This window comes from Anguilla anguilla, chromosome 2, assembly GCF_013347855.1.
Source record: "Anguilla anguilla isolate fAngAng1 chromosome 2, fAngAng1.pri, whole genome shotgun sequence".
Taxonomy (NCBI): Eukaryota; Metazoa; Chordata; class Actinopteri; order Anguilliformes; family Anguillidae; genus Anguilla; species Anguilla anguilla.
In genome coordinates, this window is record NC_049202.1 from 6,527,325 (window position 1) to 6,545,535 (window position 18,211).

At 46.7% G+C, this 18,211-nt stretch overlaps 1 protein-coding gene across 2 annotated transcripts; it reads right to left on the bottom strand.

The window, feature by feature from the left end:
* Positions 1 to 1,058: 1,058 nt before the first annotated feature.
* Positions 1,059 to 17,980, bottom strand: btbd3a (BTB (POZ) domain containing 3a). 2 transcript variants are annotated; one of them, XM_035405847.1, is made up of 5 exons: positions 17,670 to 17,980; positions 12,578 to 12,848; positions 10,116 to 10,206; positions 6,707 to 6,825; positions 1,059 to 4,180 (listed from the first exon to the last, which is right to left on the bottom strand). In XM_035405847.1, exons 2-5 carry the CDS (start codon positions 12,733 to 12,735, stop codon positions 3,148 to 3,150), a joined length of 1,401 nt encoding a protein of 466 aa, XP_035261738.1. In that variant the 5' UTR covers positions 12,736 to 12,848; positions 17,670 to 17,980; the 3' UTR covers positions 1,059 to 3,147. The 2 variants fall into 2 exon arrangements, with proteins under 2 accessions (XP_035261738.1, XP_035261737.1); XM_035405846.1 differs by lacking the exon at positions 17,670 to 17,980 and having other exon boundaries at positions 12,578 to 13,415.
* Positions 17,981 to 18,211: the final 231 nt, after the last annotated feature.

Genomic DNA, 18,211 nt, shown 5'->3' on the forward strand with positions numbered 1-18,211 from the left:
TGAAAGAAGAAAGTTTGCTACAGCAGTATACAGTATACACACAAATAGTACATCATAATTTGCTTTATGGCCAGCAAATGACTTTTTAAAATATTGAACATGAGTCTTGGGACACTACTCTTCAGTTTTTAGAACTAAACCCACCTTTCAAAATGGTCCAATCACTTTTTCCTCCCGTCAATAAAGTTCTCTCACAGAATCTTTTTTAAATCCCTGTGTTTAACTATGTAACTCCATCTACATTACCATTAGGACGTCTTTCAATACAGACAAAACAACAATTGTTCCAAGACTTCCACGCAGACATTCGGCGATAAACGCGAAACCAAACCGACAATTAAATCGTATTTAATGAACATAATTGCCTACTCCTGGGTGCAAGTTCGGCAAAGATTTTTTAATGCGGCAGAAGCACGGCGCCTCTTGATTTCTGAGGCCCATTTTCACCGTAGTCGAGCCATTATCCAATCTGAAAATTAAGAGTCGAGCCCGTTTCTGCAAACGCGCTTTCCAGAAACAATGCGATAATCGCATCGCAGTGGGGCTGCACACTGAGCACAGATGCAGCATGCGCGGTTCGCGGTTAATTAATTCACGCTTCCTGCGTAGCGCAGCTAAATGCGCATGAATATGCATGCCTATTTTCTCCCTCCTTTTTTAATGGGCGAAAAAAAAAAAAAATTTTTTGGTTCAGACTATCTTGTTTCTCCTTACTGTATGCTACTATAGTAAGGCTTTTTATCTACATTTTATTCAATGGACTTAAGTGGACTTGATCCTGAGTTTGGTTACACTGTTGTAAGTCGCTCTGGATAAGAGCGTCAGCTAAATGCCTATAATGTAATGTAATGTAATGAAACAAGTGAACGGCGCTCCCTATTTAACTCGCATCGCGCGTGGCTGCTCCACGTTAAATCGCACGGCCACTGTGGATTCCATTCTGCAATTCCCAGTCACAGTTAATTCCCAAATTAAATTTTTCCAGGGATTCTTCAACTCCTGAAAAACAGGGGCCCTTGCAACTTCATATCCCACTTTAGGTACAAATCCAACTTTTATTTTTTAAAATACAGATTGACTCTGAGGCTTCTGTTACTGACCAGTAATCCGCCATTTCATATGTAGAAGGAATTACACACTTCAAGCGAAGGGCAAACAGTGTAATGTGCCTGTAACGTGAACGCTAGGGGCCAAAAACCTTTTAAGCACACGCAAAACTAGCAACACAACCAATGATTGGTGCAAAACAAACACAATGACCAATCACTGGCCATGTTACTGGCTTCATGTGCGCTAAAAGGTTTTGCATACGCTAAAGGTCTTAGTAAATCAGGCCCTTGGTTGATTGTGAAACTGCATTGCTCACAGTCTGTACCTGCAGGCACTACATAACCCATCAGAATTAGAGTTTCACTCCACTAACGTCCGTATGGAAATCCATTATAGCCCTGCCATGCATATTCACATATTCCTTTTATTGCAATTAATAAGTAAGATTTCAAATATATAAACATATACTCAACATATACCATGTGATTTTTCACCCAGGTCAAAACAGCAAAATAATCTTAAATCTTATGACAAATAGCCTACTTTTACTTTGGTGTCAAATTCCATGATTGCTTTTCAAGGTTTCAAAAGTACTACTTGAGGGGTAAAACAAAGGTAGAAAATAAGATGAAAATGACAAATGGTTCCTGAATTGGTATTGCTGCAATGTGCAAGCGCTTCACTTGTTATCAGAAAACAAGCATTAGGCTTGAAGCGTTAGAAAACAATTACAGCAGAGATACGAACCGCTAGGGAATAACTGGCCACACTAAGCGGGTATGAAACCGTATGTATCCCATGCAATAATCATCGATGCAAAAAAAGCAAGCGCTGAAACGGAAACAAGTCACACTTTCCATCGAACAGAAGCTTGTAAATGCTTAGACAGGTCCCTAGCGCTATTGCTAAAGAATACAATGTTGAAAAATCTACTTCCATATAAAGGGCAAGAACAAAATCAAGCAGTTAGCAAATGAGGCCAGAGATTGTCAGTGTCAATGAAACCGATATGAATCATTCAGAAAAATGTAAATAAATAAAAAATGTATGCACTTTCTAATTAGGTCCAAATTGCCGGATTAATAATAAAATTAGGTTTATAGCTACAAAGTTTGAGTAGCCTATTTAATAAAAATAGACTATGGTGATATACAGTAATGATTTCTATCAATAAAAGATTACAATTCACGTATTTTTATGACTCAGACAAAGGTTCAAAGTTCCGAGTTCCAAATTTCCAAAGCAATGTATCTGTTAGGTTCTATCATGAGTACACTGATAAGAATAGCACTGTATTAGTTTCCTCACAAATCTAAATATAAATTTTAACACAGGAGAATCAGTAGAAGCATACATGGTGTAATTCTATAGTCTATATATATACCTATTTACATATGTACATATACAATGAGATAGCAGAATCCACAGCTTGCTACTTTTTACCCTAGCGCCAAAAAAAAAAAAGAAAAAGAATAAATTTCTGAGGAGTGACAACTTCTCAAGCAGTTCCTACGCTGCAATTCTGTACAGCTATACAACACACAGCTTAATCAAAAAATATCTCTTAAGACTTTTTAATGGGCGTGGATCAATCCGTGGGAAATCTGCAGATCACTTTGCATAAAAGGTACCACCGGCTCCAACTGATGAGTCAAACCAATGTCCGGTACGGTTAACACACGGGACAGTTTCCGAAATCAGTTACACAGGGGACGGGCAGATTAGGATTAGGATGGAGGGAGGGAGGCTAGGCCTAGCAGGGCCCCCCGGGGTCGAGTAATCCCATAGGAAGGAGCCGGCGTTGGCCCCCGCACCGATCTTCATTAGAACCAAAGCAAGAGGCCCAGCAAAAAACAAAGAAGAATGGGTGTGAGAAGGTCAAGACCCAAGAGAGAAAGAACAATGAATGACTAAAAAATGGGGGAGAGGAAGGAGCAGGAAGGTGAGGATTATTCTAGGGGTGGGGGGAGGGGGGTTATTTCAGTCATAGAACATGAGTTCAGAGATATATCTCCTTCCTTCACGCCCTGCCCCTTGGGTATGTGAAAAATAAAGGGAGGAAGAGGAGAGAGAGAGAGAGAGGAAGGGGGGGGGTCTTCAGGCGTAGAAGATGAGTTCGGGGATCTGCCCCCCCTGCACGCCCGTCCCGTTGGTGCTGTCCGAGGAGCACTGGAACTGGAAGGTGACCCTCCCGCACTGGACCTCGGTCATGCCCTCCTGCCCGAAGTAGCTGAGCTCGTTGCCGTCCAGCACCACGCTGGCCGTGTAGAAGGTGTCGGGCTCGATCTGCACCGGGTACTCGAACCACACCGGGAAGGTGTTGCTGGACCCGTCCGAGAAGTACTTGCTGAGGTTCTGGCCCAGCGCCACCCCTTGGCGCTTGAGCTCGATCTTGGCGCTGTACTCGGCCGAGCCGCAGCTGGACCCGTAGAGCCCGAAGCCGGCGATGAAGACGCGCTTGTCCACGGCGAACTGGATGCTGTCGCAGCGGCCCCGGTAGCGCCACTGGTTGCTGCGGTAGGCGCAGGACTGGAAGCGGTGGCAGCGCTGCGGCGACAGCCCCTTGCGCGGCTCGCTGGCGAACTGCAGCTCGGGCTTCTTGGCCGCCGTGTACCACAGGAAGATGTCGTTGGTCTCGGTGAGCGTCAGCACGCCCGACTGCGCCGCGCCGTTGGCGAAGTCGTCCAGCGCCATGGTGGGCACGCGGATCAGGTAGACGGCCTTGCCCAGCACCTTGCGCTTGTTGTCGATGGACGGCGGCAGCTCCCGCCGCTGGCACTCGGCCTCGGCCCAGCTCAGCGCCGCCTCGAACACCACCAGCTCCTTGGCGTTGAGCGTCTCCCGCAGCAGGATGCTCTCCAGCGTCTGCGCGTCGATGTCGCAGAAGCCCTCGGACCGCAGCGCCAGCTCGGCCTGGGCGTCGATCACCTCCCAGCAGCGCTGTGTCAGGTCGGGCTCCTCGAACAGGCAGCTCTGCGACAGCAGCACGCAGGCGTTCTTGGCGCTCAGGCTGGTCTCCAGGAAGTTGACGCAGGCCCGCGCCAGGTGGGGCACGATGTACTTCTTGGCGGCGTACAGGGTGGCCAGGACCGTGTCCGCGCACAGGTCTATCTCGTCGCAATATATGTACCTGCGGAAAGGGATAAATAACAAACAAACATTAGCGCGTGCGCTAGCAGAAACGAAGAGACAACTGAACGACAAAAGGAAAGCATTCAAGAAATCTGAAGCCGAACATCTTATTTACATCCTGGCAGGGTAAAAACAGCTAATAAAGAGGACCGAGAAAGGGATGGTGGGGGAGAGTGAGAAGGAGAGAGAGATGAAAAGAAAGAGAGACAGAGAGGGAGGGAGAAAAAGAAGGAAAGAGAGATTGAAAGCGAGAGAGTGAGAGTAAGAGAGAGAGAGAGGGGAGTGCTGCCTCTTTGCCGGAAATGAAACTCTGGCTGTGGCTTTGAGTGATCTGTGATAGATTTGACACGGCACTACCGAGTTTGGTGGGTGGGTGGTGGGGGGGATGAGGGGATGGGGGGGTGGGGGGAGAAGCACCGCAGCGCAATCAGTGGGGAGCGACGGCAGACGAAAACATAAAGAAAATTACAGGCTCCCCGCGGCAAACCAGCTTGCGACACGTTCTCACTCAGCTCCGACATCCTGGTGTCAGCCGGGTGCTGGGAGAACAGCGATGCGGGGTGGGGGGGGGGGGGGGTTGGGGGGTTGGGTGGGGCTCTAAAAAAGTGTGAAACAGGCGGCGTTTTGATTGAGTAGCGCGCGACAGAGCATCTCCGTAGGGCTGCATAACCAGCTAATTGCGTCCTTGTTACCGTTCCCCGCAATGCAAGCGGGCGCTCTTCACCCCCCTCCCCCATCCCCCCCGGAACATGAATGCAAATACGGCTCGCGCGTCTTCTTTCATTCTGACAATTATTGTGCATCTCATTACACTTCCTCCTTTCTGCCCCACAGAAAGCCCTCAACTCCCCCAAAAGCAAAGCGCAGTTTGAATAGGTAACGACCGCGGCAGGTGTGGGGAATCCTGTTCCTGGAGAGGCCTTATCCATCTCTGGTTTTTGTTCCCACCAAAATACATTACATCTCAGGCATTTAGCCGACGCTCTTATCCCGAGCGATTTTGCACTGCTAATGTTTTTTTTATATGCGGTCCATTTATGCTGCTAGTTAGCGGGTTAAGTACATCGCTCATGTTTACAATGGCAGTATCCCACCTGGGAATCAAACCAACAGCCTTGGAGTTGTAAACCCAATTCCCTAAATGCTATACTACAGTGCTATACCCACAAACGTTGATTCCATTCTTTTTTTACCGTACTGAATGATACTGAATTGTTTTACAGTACAGTACCTTACAGTAAAACGTTTTAACTGTCTGGACCCAAAAAAGCTGGCTTCAGCTCATGTACTCATCAGTAAGCCAACAGCTAAACGCGGAAGTTGCCATGACATCCTGAACAGTCAGAGATGTCCAAGAGCACCGGGATCCTCTTCCATGAACTAAATCAAGGCCAGCAGTCCTGGAGTGCTGGAGAGCCACTTTAAAATATTTTTAAAAACCAAAGAAACCTGGCGAGTTAGCCACAGAACCGTCTGCACCAACTGATCAATTAAGAGTCGAGCGATAAGAAAAACCATTTTCCTTCTGGTGGCAGCACAAGCGCGGAGTTTCAGTTATCCTCAAGTGACTCCTTCCCTCGCAGAACAAGTGATGTCGGCCGTACATTAGACTACACTAACGCTCTAGAAGTCTGCCACAATCTCACATTTAACAATAATGTGTCCCAAATCGTTGGGTTTTTAGTCCTAGAGGTGCACACGTGTAAAGAGTCTGCAAAGACTGTGACACAGCTTCACACTTTATAAGACTCCAACAGGATTCTTTTTGAGATTTGTTTTATCTCAGCCCTCCCTGTGTGTCCTGATGTCAGACAGACAACGCAGACAACCGATTGGCTGTTGGCATTGGTAGGATTGTAAATTGCGTCGCTGACCATCACAAACCTTTTGAGACTAACAATTTACGACTAATGACTTTTGAATTACAAAATCAATGCGTCTGATTTTGTTGGAACGGCCAAAACGAGAAAAAAAAAAAACTTAGCCAGAGCCATTTTAATACAATCTCACACTAATTGTGAGTTGTGATGGATTTTTACGACTTCTAAGACATTCTAAAATGTCGTCGAGTGTTAGACCGGCATAAGACAAAGCTCCTTTCATCAGCCTCAAAGCCGAAAGTTTGAGAGACTCATGTTAGCCTGCAGCAAGGGTGTCAATCTTCCGTCCTGGAGGGCTGCAGGAACTACCGATTTTCGGTGCATTTCAACACTTTCAAGTCGCTGTTCCATGTCCCCGGTGGGCTAAAGGGTCCACACCCTATGTTCCCATGGCCTAAATTTGCTCCCAATTGAAACATACTTTGGATCTCCAGGGCTGGAACGTGAGACCCCTCCTCTAGGGGTTTGCGATGGTCTACGTCAAAGGAGTTCCGTCTGCAGATTTTTGGACGGAGACAGAAGAGGTGGACCGAATGGAAGGCCGAAGGAAAGCCGAAAATGAACCGGCAGACACCGTGGCCCGACGGGACGGGCGTCAAACGGCAGTTTGGCCCCACGGCGGAGACTCGGGCGCTTCTGCTTACCTGAGCATGGCCAGGAAGGAGGCCGGCTCCACGTCGGGGATCCGTATCTCGTCCTTGTCCTCCGCCAGCTCTCCGTAAAACATGGCGTGGAACACGGAGCTTCCCACGGCCAGGACGTACTTCGGAAGGGAAGGCGTGAACGAAACGGGACAGAAAGTGGAACACAGAGGAAAAGTTAACGAGAGGTTAACAGGATGTCCACCATGCACATTGCAGGAAGTGCTCAAGACCATCCCCATGCACATTGCAGGAAGTGCTCAAGACCATCCCAATGCACATTACAGGAAGTGCCCAAGACCATCCCAATGCACATTACAGGAAGTGCCCAAGACCATCCCCATGCACATTACAGGAAGTGCCCAAGACCATCCCAATGCACATTACAGGACGTGCCCAAGACCATCCTCATGCACATTGCATATTATTCATTTCTGCAGCAAGGTCCACAGGCAACTTACACAGTTTACAAGTCTTCACACACAATCCATTTATATGGCTGGATGTCAAATGAAGTAACCTTGCTCAAGGCTACTAAGACAGTTACTCCAACTGGGATTTCAACTCGCAATCTCTTGACTTAAAATCCCAGTTCCCTAACCTTTAACCCCAGCCTGGACATCCAATCAGGACTAAGCCACGTGAGCTGGGAGTACCAACAGGGCCAAATGTCATTTTCCTGGTCCCTTCTTTCTTTCTCCTAGCTCATCCTGTTTGGGCCTGCTCATTTCCTGCTTTTCCCGACAGCATTGTACAACCTTTCACCCAAGACCATTTAGTCAGTCTCTCTTTTACAAAAACACCCAGGCCCAGTAAAATGGCTCAGGTGTGTCTGGCACCCATTAACGGCTCGATACAATAATAATAATAATAATAATAATAATGATAATAATAATAATAATAAATGTGCTCTGAGAAATGACAAAGCTGAATTGCATTTCGTAACTGTCTGAGCTAATATCAGCACGATGGCTTTTCTTTCTCACGAATGACTAAGTAATTCTCTCCCCCCCCAAAGTAGTCTAAGCATGAAATCCACTTGAGCACGTTATGCACACACACATAGTTACGCTTAATTAATGCCGCAAATTTTCCCCAAGGGATAACGAGGCATATGAACATGGTTTCTGTGGGATGACACACACCCACTCACGCACACAAATCTAATTTCCGCTTAAGAAGAAAATAATTTTGGGTGAACAGTCAGGGCAGCGCATTTACAGAGTACAACAATGGATTAAAAAAATATTAGGCTACAAAAGAGCGAGGAAAACTCTCAGTCTAAACACAAGGACTGCAAGCTCTTCTATTGTGCCTCAAAGTCATGAAGGTCACCTTTTAGTTAAAATAATAGAACAAATGTGGTGTCGACAATGGCTATGACTCACCACAAAAGGATTCTAGAAGCTTTGTAAAATTCTGAAAGCATTTTACAAGGTTACACACAATGCACAAAATTCTGATCTAGCCGTACACTCTTATCTTCTCACTGAACGCACCGAGGTACAGTGTTAAACAATGTAAAAAAAGGACAATAGCACAGGAGATTAGTCACTACTCGGCTCATTGGTAAACGGTAAGCGGACTGCAGTTTGAGAAAAGTAGGGGTGATTCAGAGGAAGGTACTGAGAACAAGTGGAAACACTGCGCCTAATGCATTATAAAGACCACGGTTCTTTCGCGGAACACGGTCCGAGAGACAATGTTCTGGGGGAAGTGGGGTCTGCTCGCCATCCCTTGAAATGTGGGAGCAGACCGCAAACACAACCGTAGAATAATATCAAATCAATAATCAGAGATTGCAAGGCTGACATTCTATCCGTGCGATTTAATGTACTTGCATACTCAACAAAACAACGCATCCTCGGACTGTAACCCTTAGCCAAGCTAAATCAAATATGTAATCTTGAGGGATAGGCTAGAGGGACTGGCAAGAAGACGTGGCACTGGAGATTTAGTGCACACGGCCAATTTACTATAAATGATCTGGGATTGCAACCCTTGTGCGCAAGCCCCACTTCAAAGATTGTACAACGAATGCAAAAGCATTACATGAGAGCAAAGGCAATCAGAGAGCCTCATTGGTAAAGGGCACTACAAGGCACAATAGTGTTTCCCCCCAATACCAATCCCTAATTCATAATGCGCAAACAGAACTGTTGGCCTGAATTGGAATTTGGAATGCTCAACAAAATCTACACAATGTGACCGACCTAGAATATGGAATGCCCAATGAAATCTATAGTATGGGCCTGAACTTGAATTTGGAATGTGCACTCAAATTTAAGGGCCCAAACTGGAATTTGGAATTCTCAATCAAATCTACGGGTCTAAATTGTGATTTGGAATGCTCAATCAAATCTACGGGGTCTGAATTGTGATTTGGAATGCTCAATCAAATCTACGTGTCTGAATCGTGATTTGGAATTCCCAAAGCATGTGCATTTGATCCAACATTCACCAAATGCAGAAATGGTCCATTCAACAATCTGTGGACATATCTCCTGGGACATAAAACCAGTACGAGCCCCTAAAGGAGGGTCTCAAATTTCAGCCCTGGAGTTCCACAGTGTATTCCAGCCAGCAGCCAATTTAGGCAGGCTGTCCTGGCAACAAATATATAAAAAATTGATTATATAAGATTGGATTACTTTGGAAATGATTCACCGGGCATCACTTGCATGGCCGTGCAATGCCATAATGTTCGGTTTGAGGTACTGCACTAGAGTACAAATCCTAAAACAGGCCCTTGCCCTATAGCAGACATAGGACACTGCTTAGAAGGACAAAATTAACAAGCAATGTAAAAAATGAGTAAAACAAAAAAAAAAGAAAATTCTGAAATTATGGCGGTGGTTTGTGTATGTGTGGAGAGGCGGGAGGGTCGGCGGGGGGCGGGGGGTGGGTCCTAATTAGAAACTGAAGGAAGTCACAAGAAATTACAAGCGGTGTCAGCTGTTTTACATTCATTTCAATTTCAATTCATTTCTTTCATCCCCTAACCTCATTTGCATGAATTATTGAGCGGAGCGGCGGAGAGACGCGCCGTTTTGAAAGCGAAGCCGCAAACACAAAGGGACCTGACTTTCATTACCAGCCCTAATGAGGCGAATAATTTATATGATGATGATGACGATGACGAGGATGATGCGCGCGCGTGCCTCTCTCTCAGTGCCGAGCGCTCGGTCGTTCGTACTTTCCTCTCCTGCACTTGTCGTTTTTTTCTTTTTTTTTTTTTTGTTTTGGGGGGGTGGGGGGGTGGTGTAGATAGGCGCTTCCTCTCGAGCTGTGGGAGGTATCCAGGAAAAACGGCTGCCAGGGAAGGGTGTGGGGGGGGGGGGGAGGTTGAGGCGGTGGGGGTGGGGTTTTGGGGGGAACGGGGGGGTGGCGGGGGGGTGCTGTCAATGCTCACTCTGTGTCCGGGTAGGCGCTGAGTCCCCCCAGGTGGGCCCACAACAAAGTGAACATCTGCCATCAGCTCATTGTTAAACATCACGGAATTCCTGCAGAAAAAGAACACAACACACAAACATCGTGCTTGTGAGCCGCTGGGAGGGAAGCGAGAGAGGAAAAGAAAAAAAACACACACACACACACTTTTTTGTTGAATGGCCAGCAGTAATAAAGACATCTACTGTGAAGAGTCGAGGAGACTGGTTTTCTTATTTCTGGTGGTTTAAAAGAACATTTTTTATTTATTTTTATTTATTTATTTATTTATTTTAAAGCGGAATTAGCTTCCGGCAACAGGAGCGCTAAGCGAAAGCATCCCGGCGTAACCGTAACCGACGGCAACTCGCGCAGGTTAGCGGGAAGCCGCTCGGAGCCGCGCAACCCGCGAGCGCATCGGAGGCTTCCGGCGGCGAAAGGCGAGGGCTCGCCGCATCACAGACCGCCCGCCCGCCGCGCCGGTGTCACGCGCTCTCCCTTTCAAACCGCTCATTAAAGAACGAGATCCACCCCCCCCCCCAACCCTCCCGCCCCGCCAAAGCATTTACACGAGCCCCCAGCCTTCTGAGAGCACCGTTAAGTTTTCACTATCTCTCTTTCCTCCAACACCCCCCCCCCAAAAACCCACCCCCCGCCAAAGCATTTATACGAGCCCCCAGCCTTCTGAGAGCACCATTCAGTTTTCACTATCTCTCTTTCCTCCAACACTCCCCCCCCCCCAAAAAAAACCCAACCCCCGCCAAAGCATTTATATGAGCCCCCAGCCTTCTGAGAGCACCATTAAGTTTTCACTATCTCTATTTCCTCCAACAAACCCCCCCCCCCCCCCCCCCCCCCCCCAAAAAAAAAAAAAACACATCACAACTCCTGAATTCTACAAAGCTCCATTAAGGAGGGAGGGGTGGGTCAAAAAGCATTTATATAGGAGGGCAAATTAGATTTTGAAAATTTGGAACTGCGAGCTCCTGCGCTGGTCCCGCTGGCAGCTGTTACAGTTTCACTTGATGCCGGTGTGGGTTGGTTCAGGGCCAGCTCCCTCGATAACAGTACCGCTGATAACAGCGGCATCCATACGGGTCTGTCAGCCAGCCCATTGATATACACCGATAAGGTCTGTCTTATCTCTTTGCCCAGACAACACAGCCTGGAAGAGTGAAATCAAACCTGTGTCTGTCAGTCAGCCAGGCAGTTAGCGCTTTTCATTTAACTTTTCCCTTCATAACAAGAGCTCAGATAAACCACCGTGCGCAATAGGTAAAGTGTGTACCGTTCAATGCACAGGCGATTGCTGGCTTTGATCTCCAAGACATTAAATCATGATCTCTATCCGTTCCAGCGATGCTTCAGAAAACAATTTGGTGAGCCGGTAATTAGCCATAAAATATCAGACGGCGGTGCACGTGAGCTTAATTTTAAACAGCAGGGAATGCCTTCATTTTATCAAGTGCACACGTATCAATGAGGGAGGAAAAAAAACAAACATAAATAAATCATTCAGTAAGTAGCCTGCATGCGCTATACATAACATACAGTGACAGGTTGGTAAACAATCTGCAACGCTCTGGAAAGATGACAAAGCGACGACTGAGTGGGTACATTTGCCGTTGCCGGAGTGGCGGGGTGGCAGGGGGGAGGGGGTTTGCCTTTGAAAGGAACATTAGCTTAACGGACGCTCTCGTTCGGGAGCGCAGAACGCGTCCCGTGAATATCAACCGCCAGCGGCGGCGGCGGCGTCGCCCTCGTCCCGGCGCGCGAAGCGAGGCGGACGCAGCCGGCCCATAATGCCGCATTAAACTCCGGGTCCGCCACGTGTCCGCGAGGGAGAGAGCGCGGCAGAGACCCCGGCCGCCAGAACGGACGGTGGCACGCGCGCGGGCGTCCCCCCGCCCCCCCCCCCCGACCCCCTAATCGAATCCTGAGGAAGAGATCTCTGTCTGGGGCGTCCGGGAACTGCAGCCAGAGGAAGTGTCTCTCGGGCAAGCTGGCCCGTCTGCGTGACTGTCTAAAATCCCGCGTGCCCTTGAAAGACTATCGCACTTCAATGCGCGCACGCTTTTATAACCCCCCCCCCCCCCCCTCCCCCGAGAGCCATTTCAGTCACACTTCTTTCTGCAGGTAGGCAAAGTGCACGGGTATGGCTCAAACTGATCAGCAGATATTTTTTTAAATAACCATGTCTGCATGCTCCCTCTTCCCCACACCCCCCCCCCACTCTGCAAAAACATAAATACAGAAGAAACTTTGCAGATTATTTCCCATGTGTAGCTCAATAAACTGAAAACCTGGTGGTTCCCTTTACCACTGTTTGCACCCCCCTCCCCCTGCCCCACAACTAAAAAAAATAAATAAATACAGAAGGAACTTTGTAGAAACCTCTTGCTGGACTCCCCCCAGTAAATTAGGGGGTTCCCCCCTGGCACCTACCTCTCTCGGATAGTGGGGTACAGCCCCTGCCAGTTGCAGCCCTGGATGGTGTTGTTGTTGTTGAGGTTCTGCTGCTGGTACTGCTGGACCGTGGTGGTCGATGCCGACGCCGACGCCGCTGTGGCCGGCTTCTTGGTGGGGAAGATCTCCGCAGCCATCTTCTTCTTCTTCTTGGTCTTCAGGGTGATGATCTCATAGCAGACGGGGGGCAGCTTGGAGTTTGTGGGGCTGCCCTTCTTGGGCCCCTTATTCGACCTGATTCTCACCGACTCTGGAAGCATCAAGAAGAAAGTCAGACATTTCATGTTCCGTCCCTTGGCATCCACCATGAGTCCCGTCACCTGCAGAGCAGCGGAGCGGCATACAGAGAAGAGCTTTCCGGAAGGAAAAAAAAGGGAACAGGACAAGACAGTCTTGCGAAAAGCAGAGAGGGGGAGGAAAAAAAGTGGCAGCCAGGCACTTGATTCCTCTTTTATTTATTATTTTTTATTAGCTCAATCTTTTCAGAGTGAATTCACTTTATTCGTCCTCCACCTCACTCCCTTCTTTCGTTCCCCTTTGCTCGTGCGTCTCTTCTCTTCGTCCTTTCAGAAGGATCGCTCCGGCTGCCTCGGTCTGATAAAGCCAAACTGCTTCCTTCCTTTAAGTTTGATCCGACGTGCGACAGTCCCCTTGGCTCTCCATCACTGGTAAGTTACCAAATGGGTTGACTGCTCGACTGCTGTCCCCCTCCCCACCTCTCTCTCTCTCGCGCTCTCTTCCTCTCTCTCTCTCTCGCTGTCTCTCCCTATCTCTCTCCCTCTCTCTCTCTCTCGCTATAGCTCTCCCTATCTCTCCCTCTCTCTCTCTCTCTCGCTATAGCCCTCCCTCCCTCTCTCTCTCTCGCTCTCTCTCTCCCTCCCTCACTCTCTCTCTCTCTCGCTCTCTCTCTCCCTCTCTTTCCCTCTCTCGCTCTCGTGCACCTGACAGCCCTGGATACAGCGCAGCTGCAGCCGCAGCGATGCTGGCAGCCCGCCCCCCCTCCCCTCCACAGCTTCTGCGGGGACGAGGCTCCCGTGGACGTTGCTCGGAGACGGCGGTCGACGGACGGACCCCGGCGACGGCTCGTTCCTACTCGACCGCGGGCGCAGAACGGGGCGAGAGGAGCGCGGCGGAGGGACGAGAGCAAACCCCCGCGGACGGACGCAGGGCTGCCACGGAAACAGAGCCAATGGCTGGATGGGGAGGCTCCCCCCGATTGGCTGAGGCTTTAGCGTGCGGCACCTACTGGAATATGCAAAGCTCCTCAATTAAAGCGACAGCTTTTTTTTTTTTTTTTTCTTTTCCCGCTCTAACGCTCCCTCTCCCGTCCCACAGTGACATATTCATCTGCAGTCTGTTTTATGATCATATTTTGTGCTTCCTAAACCAGGAGCACCAGAGGTTCTGCATGCAATATGCATCTGTGTGTGTGTGTGTGTGTGTGTGTGTGTGTGTATATATATATATTAGTTCATTGCAAATGCCAGAGGTTATTTGTCAAGGCAGAAGACCTAATTAATTTATACTCCCACACTCTAATTTACATGCTCCAAATATTATTACAACTGTATATTCCCCATAAAAAATCATGCACGGGAATCGTGATGAAATGGCGTGTTAGAATCCCTCGCGTTCTGACAGATCTGCTTTGAATCTCTTTTTCACGAACTGTGGCTGGAAGCAATTTATCATATGCAGGAATAAGAGTTTCCTCTTCATAAATTGTACGAATCTGCTTCAACCAAGAGGTTTCCTTTATAACAACTCATAATAGCAAGTGTATCTGACTCTTTTATATTATGGTGTTTGGTCCCATTTTAATAAAATTGTCAAATACCAAAACTATTATGATCACATGAGTAATAGAAGGTTTTTTTTACTATTTTCTTTGGTTAGCAATACAAATAATCTAAGGAGATTTTCAGATAAATTTTCAGAAAAGGAAAATCCCCAGGGTTTGCATAAAATTGCACTCAAGGCTGAATTTGTGCAGATAACAATATAAAATCATCATAATGCCTAATCATCATACATACTCCTGATCTATACGGTTTTATAGATAAACTGGTGCATGATCTATTCTACTGCATTAAGCTAAACCCAGAGGACATTTTATAATTCAGCCTGAACTTACGTCTGAAATCAACTGCATCATAAACCAACGTTATGATATATACAGTTACGTAAATAATTTAGAGTTTAAGAGCATTCGTCTGGTAAATGTAGAATAGTAAAAGCTTTATGTACAGCTTTATGTAGTGCAAAGTGAATGGGGTATTGAGATTTAAGTGAGTTTATACAGTGAGTTCACTTTAGTGAGTTCATATTTAAATTGGAGTCATTGCCACACGCCTGTGTGCTCAAGCTTATTATACTGTTAAATAATCAGGCAGTAGGCCTAGTTACAGGGACAGCATTTCAGTCATCGATCGCCTGTCCAATATTGACACATGTGACTAACATATGACTCCACTTCTGCTTAAAGGCAAAACAAACTCAACCTCTGCCTAGATGCTGCAGTTCTAAAATGGCTACCGAGCCCTGCCTCGTACCCGGATCTCACAGCCCTCGATTCGCTGCAGGGTCGGGCCAATCAGGATGGATTTGGCCTCGCTGGTCGCCCACAGAGGACAGTGGAGAAGCAGAAGGCTTAATTAAGCACTGACCGGTCCTGGCCTAGTGCGAGCCCTCGCGGCCTCAATTCTTGGCTTCCCTCGTCCCCTGATAGGGGAACGACCTTTCCCGGGCTGTCTGGATGGCAGGTTCTCTGCCTGCTTTCTGCAAAAGTCTAAAAAAACCCACCTTTTCAAACTACACTTCACAGCTCCTAAAACTTTTTTTTTTTTTTTAACTAATCTCCTTTTGCTTGATAAATGTTTACACATAGCCTACACTTTGACAGTGGCATTTACCCCTACATAGTTATAACTCTGCCTAGGCTATATGTCTACTTCTAGTGGCATTCTTCCTACCACGTTGCATTAAAATTTGTAAATCCCTTAAGTATAAATGCACCTACCCAATGAATTACGAATGGTAAAACCAGCCACCGAGTCCCATTTAATCTAGCCTAAGCGTTAGCTAGTTCCAAGTCTGGGCTACCCTATCATTGGACTACGATCAGGAGTGCACATGGACGGACAGAGCCGGCCGCGAGCATGAACACTCTACGCAGTCGTTTAGGGCCACAACCGTCCGTGAGCCGCACAGTTCCAGTTTAAGTGGCGGGTGTGATTTATGTTGGAGCACTCCGGGGCCACAGCCACATCGTTTAGGGGTCACCTAAACCCTAGGGCTGTCTCTGCAGATGGGACGCAATTGCTTCAGCTCTGCAGGGCTGCCAGTCAGCGGGAGAAGGGCCTCTCCGGCAGGCATTAGCTAATGTGCAGCACACTGTGTGGCGTGTAGTGTTGACAAGGGTCAGTGGCTTGTGGGGGGAAGTGTATCAGAGGAGTGCGCACACTTCAGTTTGAAGAGCTCTCTGGAGTGGTCGCCAGACTGGTGATGCAAGAGAGCATAACTGGTGATTCCGAATGGGAGCGCTGGGGTAACGGTAGGCACAAGCAAACCCATCAGATCATCAGATGCATCAAGCATTTCAGAGCAGAACTGCTGATTTAGGATCAGGTTCCACCCACTCCACATGCCAACATTATCCATTATGAGGTAAAAGCTGGGAAAAAAAACGTATGAGTTTCGGCATTCCTACTCTGGGAATATGAGCCGCTTTTGTCGGTAGTCTTCCAGACACAATGTCATAAAAATACAAATTCAATACCTGATGTATTTGTGTGGTGGGTAAAACAGAGCTGAAAGGCACAAGTCTCTTTTTTCTAAATTGACAGATTTTATGGCTCCCTGCCCCCCCCCAAAAAAAAAGAAAAATTCTGTTTGGTCCAAAGCCTTGTTGAATACTGTCTGCAGAGACTGGTCAGTTTATTTCTGGGGCAGGTTTGCTTTGTCAGCTGGTCCTGTTATCTTTGTTGGAATCAAGGGAATGGTGGATTAAAACTCATAATAGGGCCATTTAGCTAAAAAAAAAAAAAAAAAAAAAGGTTTCTCAGCAGCAAACAAGAGTCAACATGAGACACTTAAGCATGATTTCCCAAGACACACATCCAACCTTACAAAGGAATCGTTACCGGAAATACAAAACGAAATAACGCTGTGTTGGACAGTTTCAGTCTCAAATCTAAAAGATGCTGCTTAATCCTTCACAATACAAGAGTTCTGAAGCAAAAAATATAATACAGTAATGGACAATGCCCTCCAGAGACGTTGCAAAACCACAAAAATCGGCCTGTTAAATTTGCTACTACACTAAGTTGACAGTACACCCAGTGACCTCACAGTTGTTGCTCCGAGTGGAGGGCCATTTTATGCATTGTACTTTAATACACTGGCCTAAATTTGATTTGGTGATTTGAAAAAGTCGTGATTTCCTTAACGAGAATGAAGGACGACATACGTGCCACGAACTACCAGCGACATTAGGAACTTCACTTCACATTATGACCTGCTGGTGGAAAACCACCAGCGAATCCGAGCTTTCCGGATTGGTCGCAAGATTTACGAAATAGCTCGTACTTTGTTTTGAAAGGCTCGTTTAAAATGCTATAAAAACATGCACGTGAATTGGTACATTATACGTAAAGCCAATAACAACATTTCGAAGTATCTTACTGCGTCTGTGTTTTCGTTTAACCTAGTATACTATAAGACCCATAGATATATTTTATTTATTTATTTATTTAAATTACAGTAACACAACCGTATCCCATTTTCATTGAAGTAGTTTAACCTACGTAGGCTACAGCAATCTTCGAGATAAGTATTTTTATTCAAAATATTGAAGGGAGAGAAATCCATAGTCACACATAGCAGTGAGCAAAAGAATATAGGCTACTGTACATTAAACATGTTAAATGTTAGACAAGCAGCTTTAGAACCTGCACTTATAACAATAACAAGCCAAAGCAAACTTGCGGAAATGCACTAAACAGATCGTGCACTTATGTATCAACAATGCTACGAGTTTATAAGCAGCACGGAGAATTGTTTATGCACTTACCCGGCTCATTTCCGTTTGTTTTCGGTATTAAAATAGCCAGCCAATTCGCTAGCCACCCTATTAGCAGTCGCCAACCGGGTCAGGAAATAGATCCATCTGTTCAGATCAAGCGAAAAGAATCCAAGAATACAAATGCTAACGTCGGACATTTATGTTAGTTTCCAACATTTCACGGCACAGGAGCGTTAAAACCTCTTGCGAAAAGTCCACAAGCGCGAGAACTGTACGAAAAGTTGGCGAAACAGTGCTCTACAGCCCAACGGAAAAAAAGTTAACTTGTTTGCACCCACACACCAGTCAGGCTCCCTCTATTGTTTGGAAAAGGGCGAGGAGCAGCTAGCTCCCCCCACAATGGCCCCCTTCCAGATTTTTTTTTTTTTTTTGCCTGTTTGTCCTTTGCATTGGCAAAGCAACAGCAATAGTGGGAAATTACTAAAATAGAGAACTTGTGTGTTAAAGGGCATATATGTATATATATATATATATATATATATATATATATATATATATATATATACACACACACACACACACTATATCTC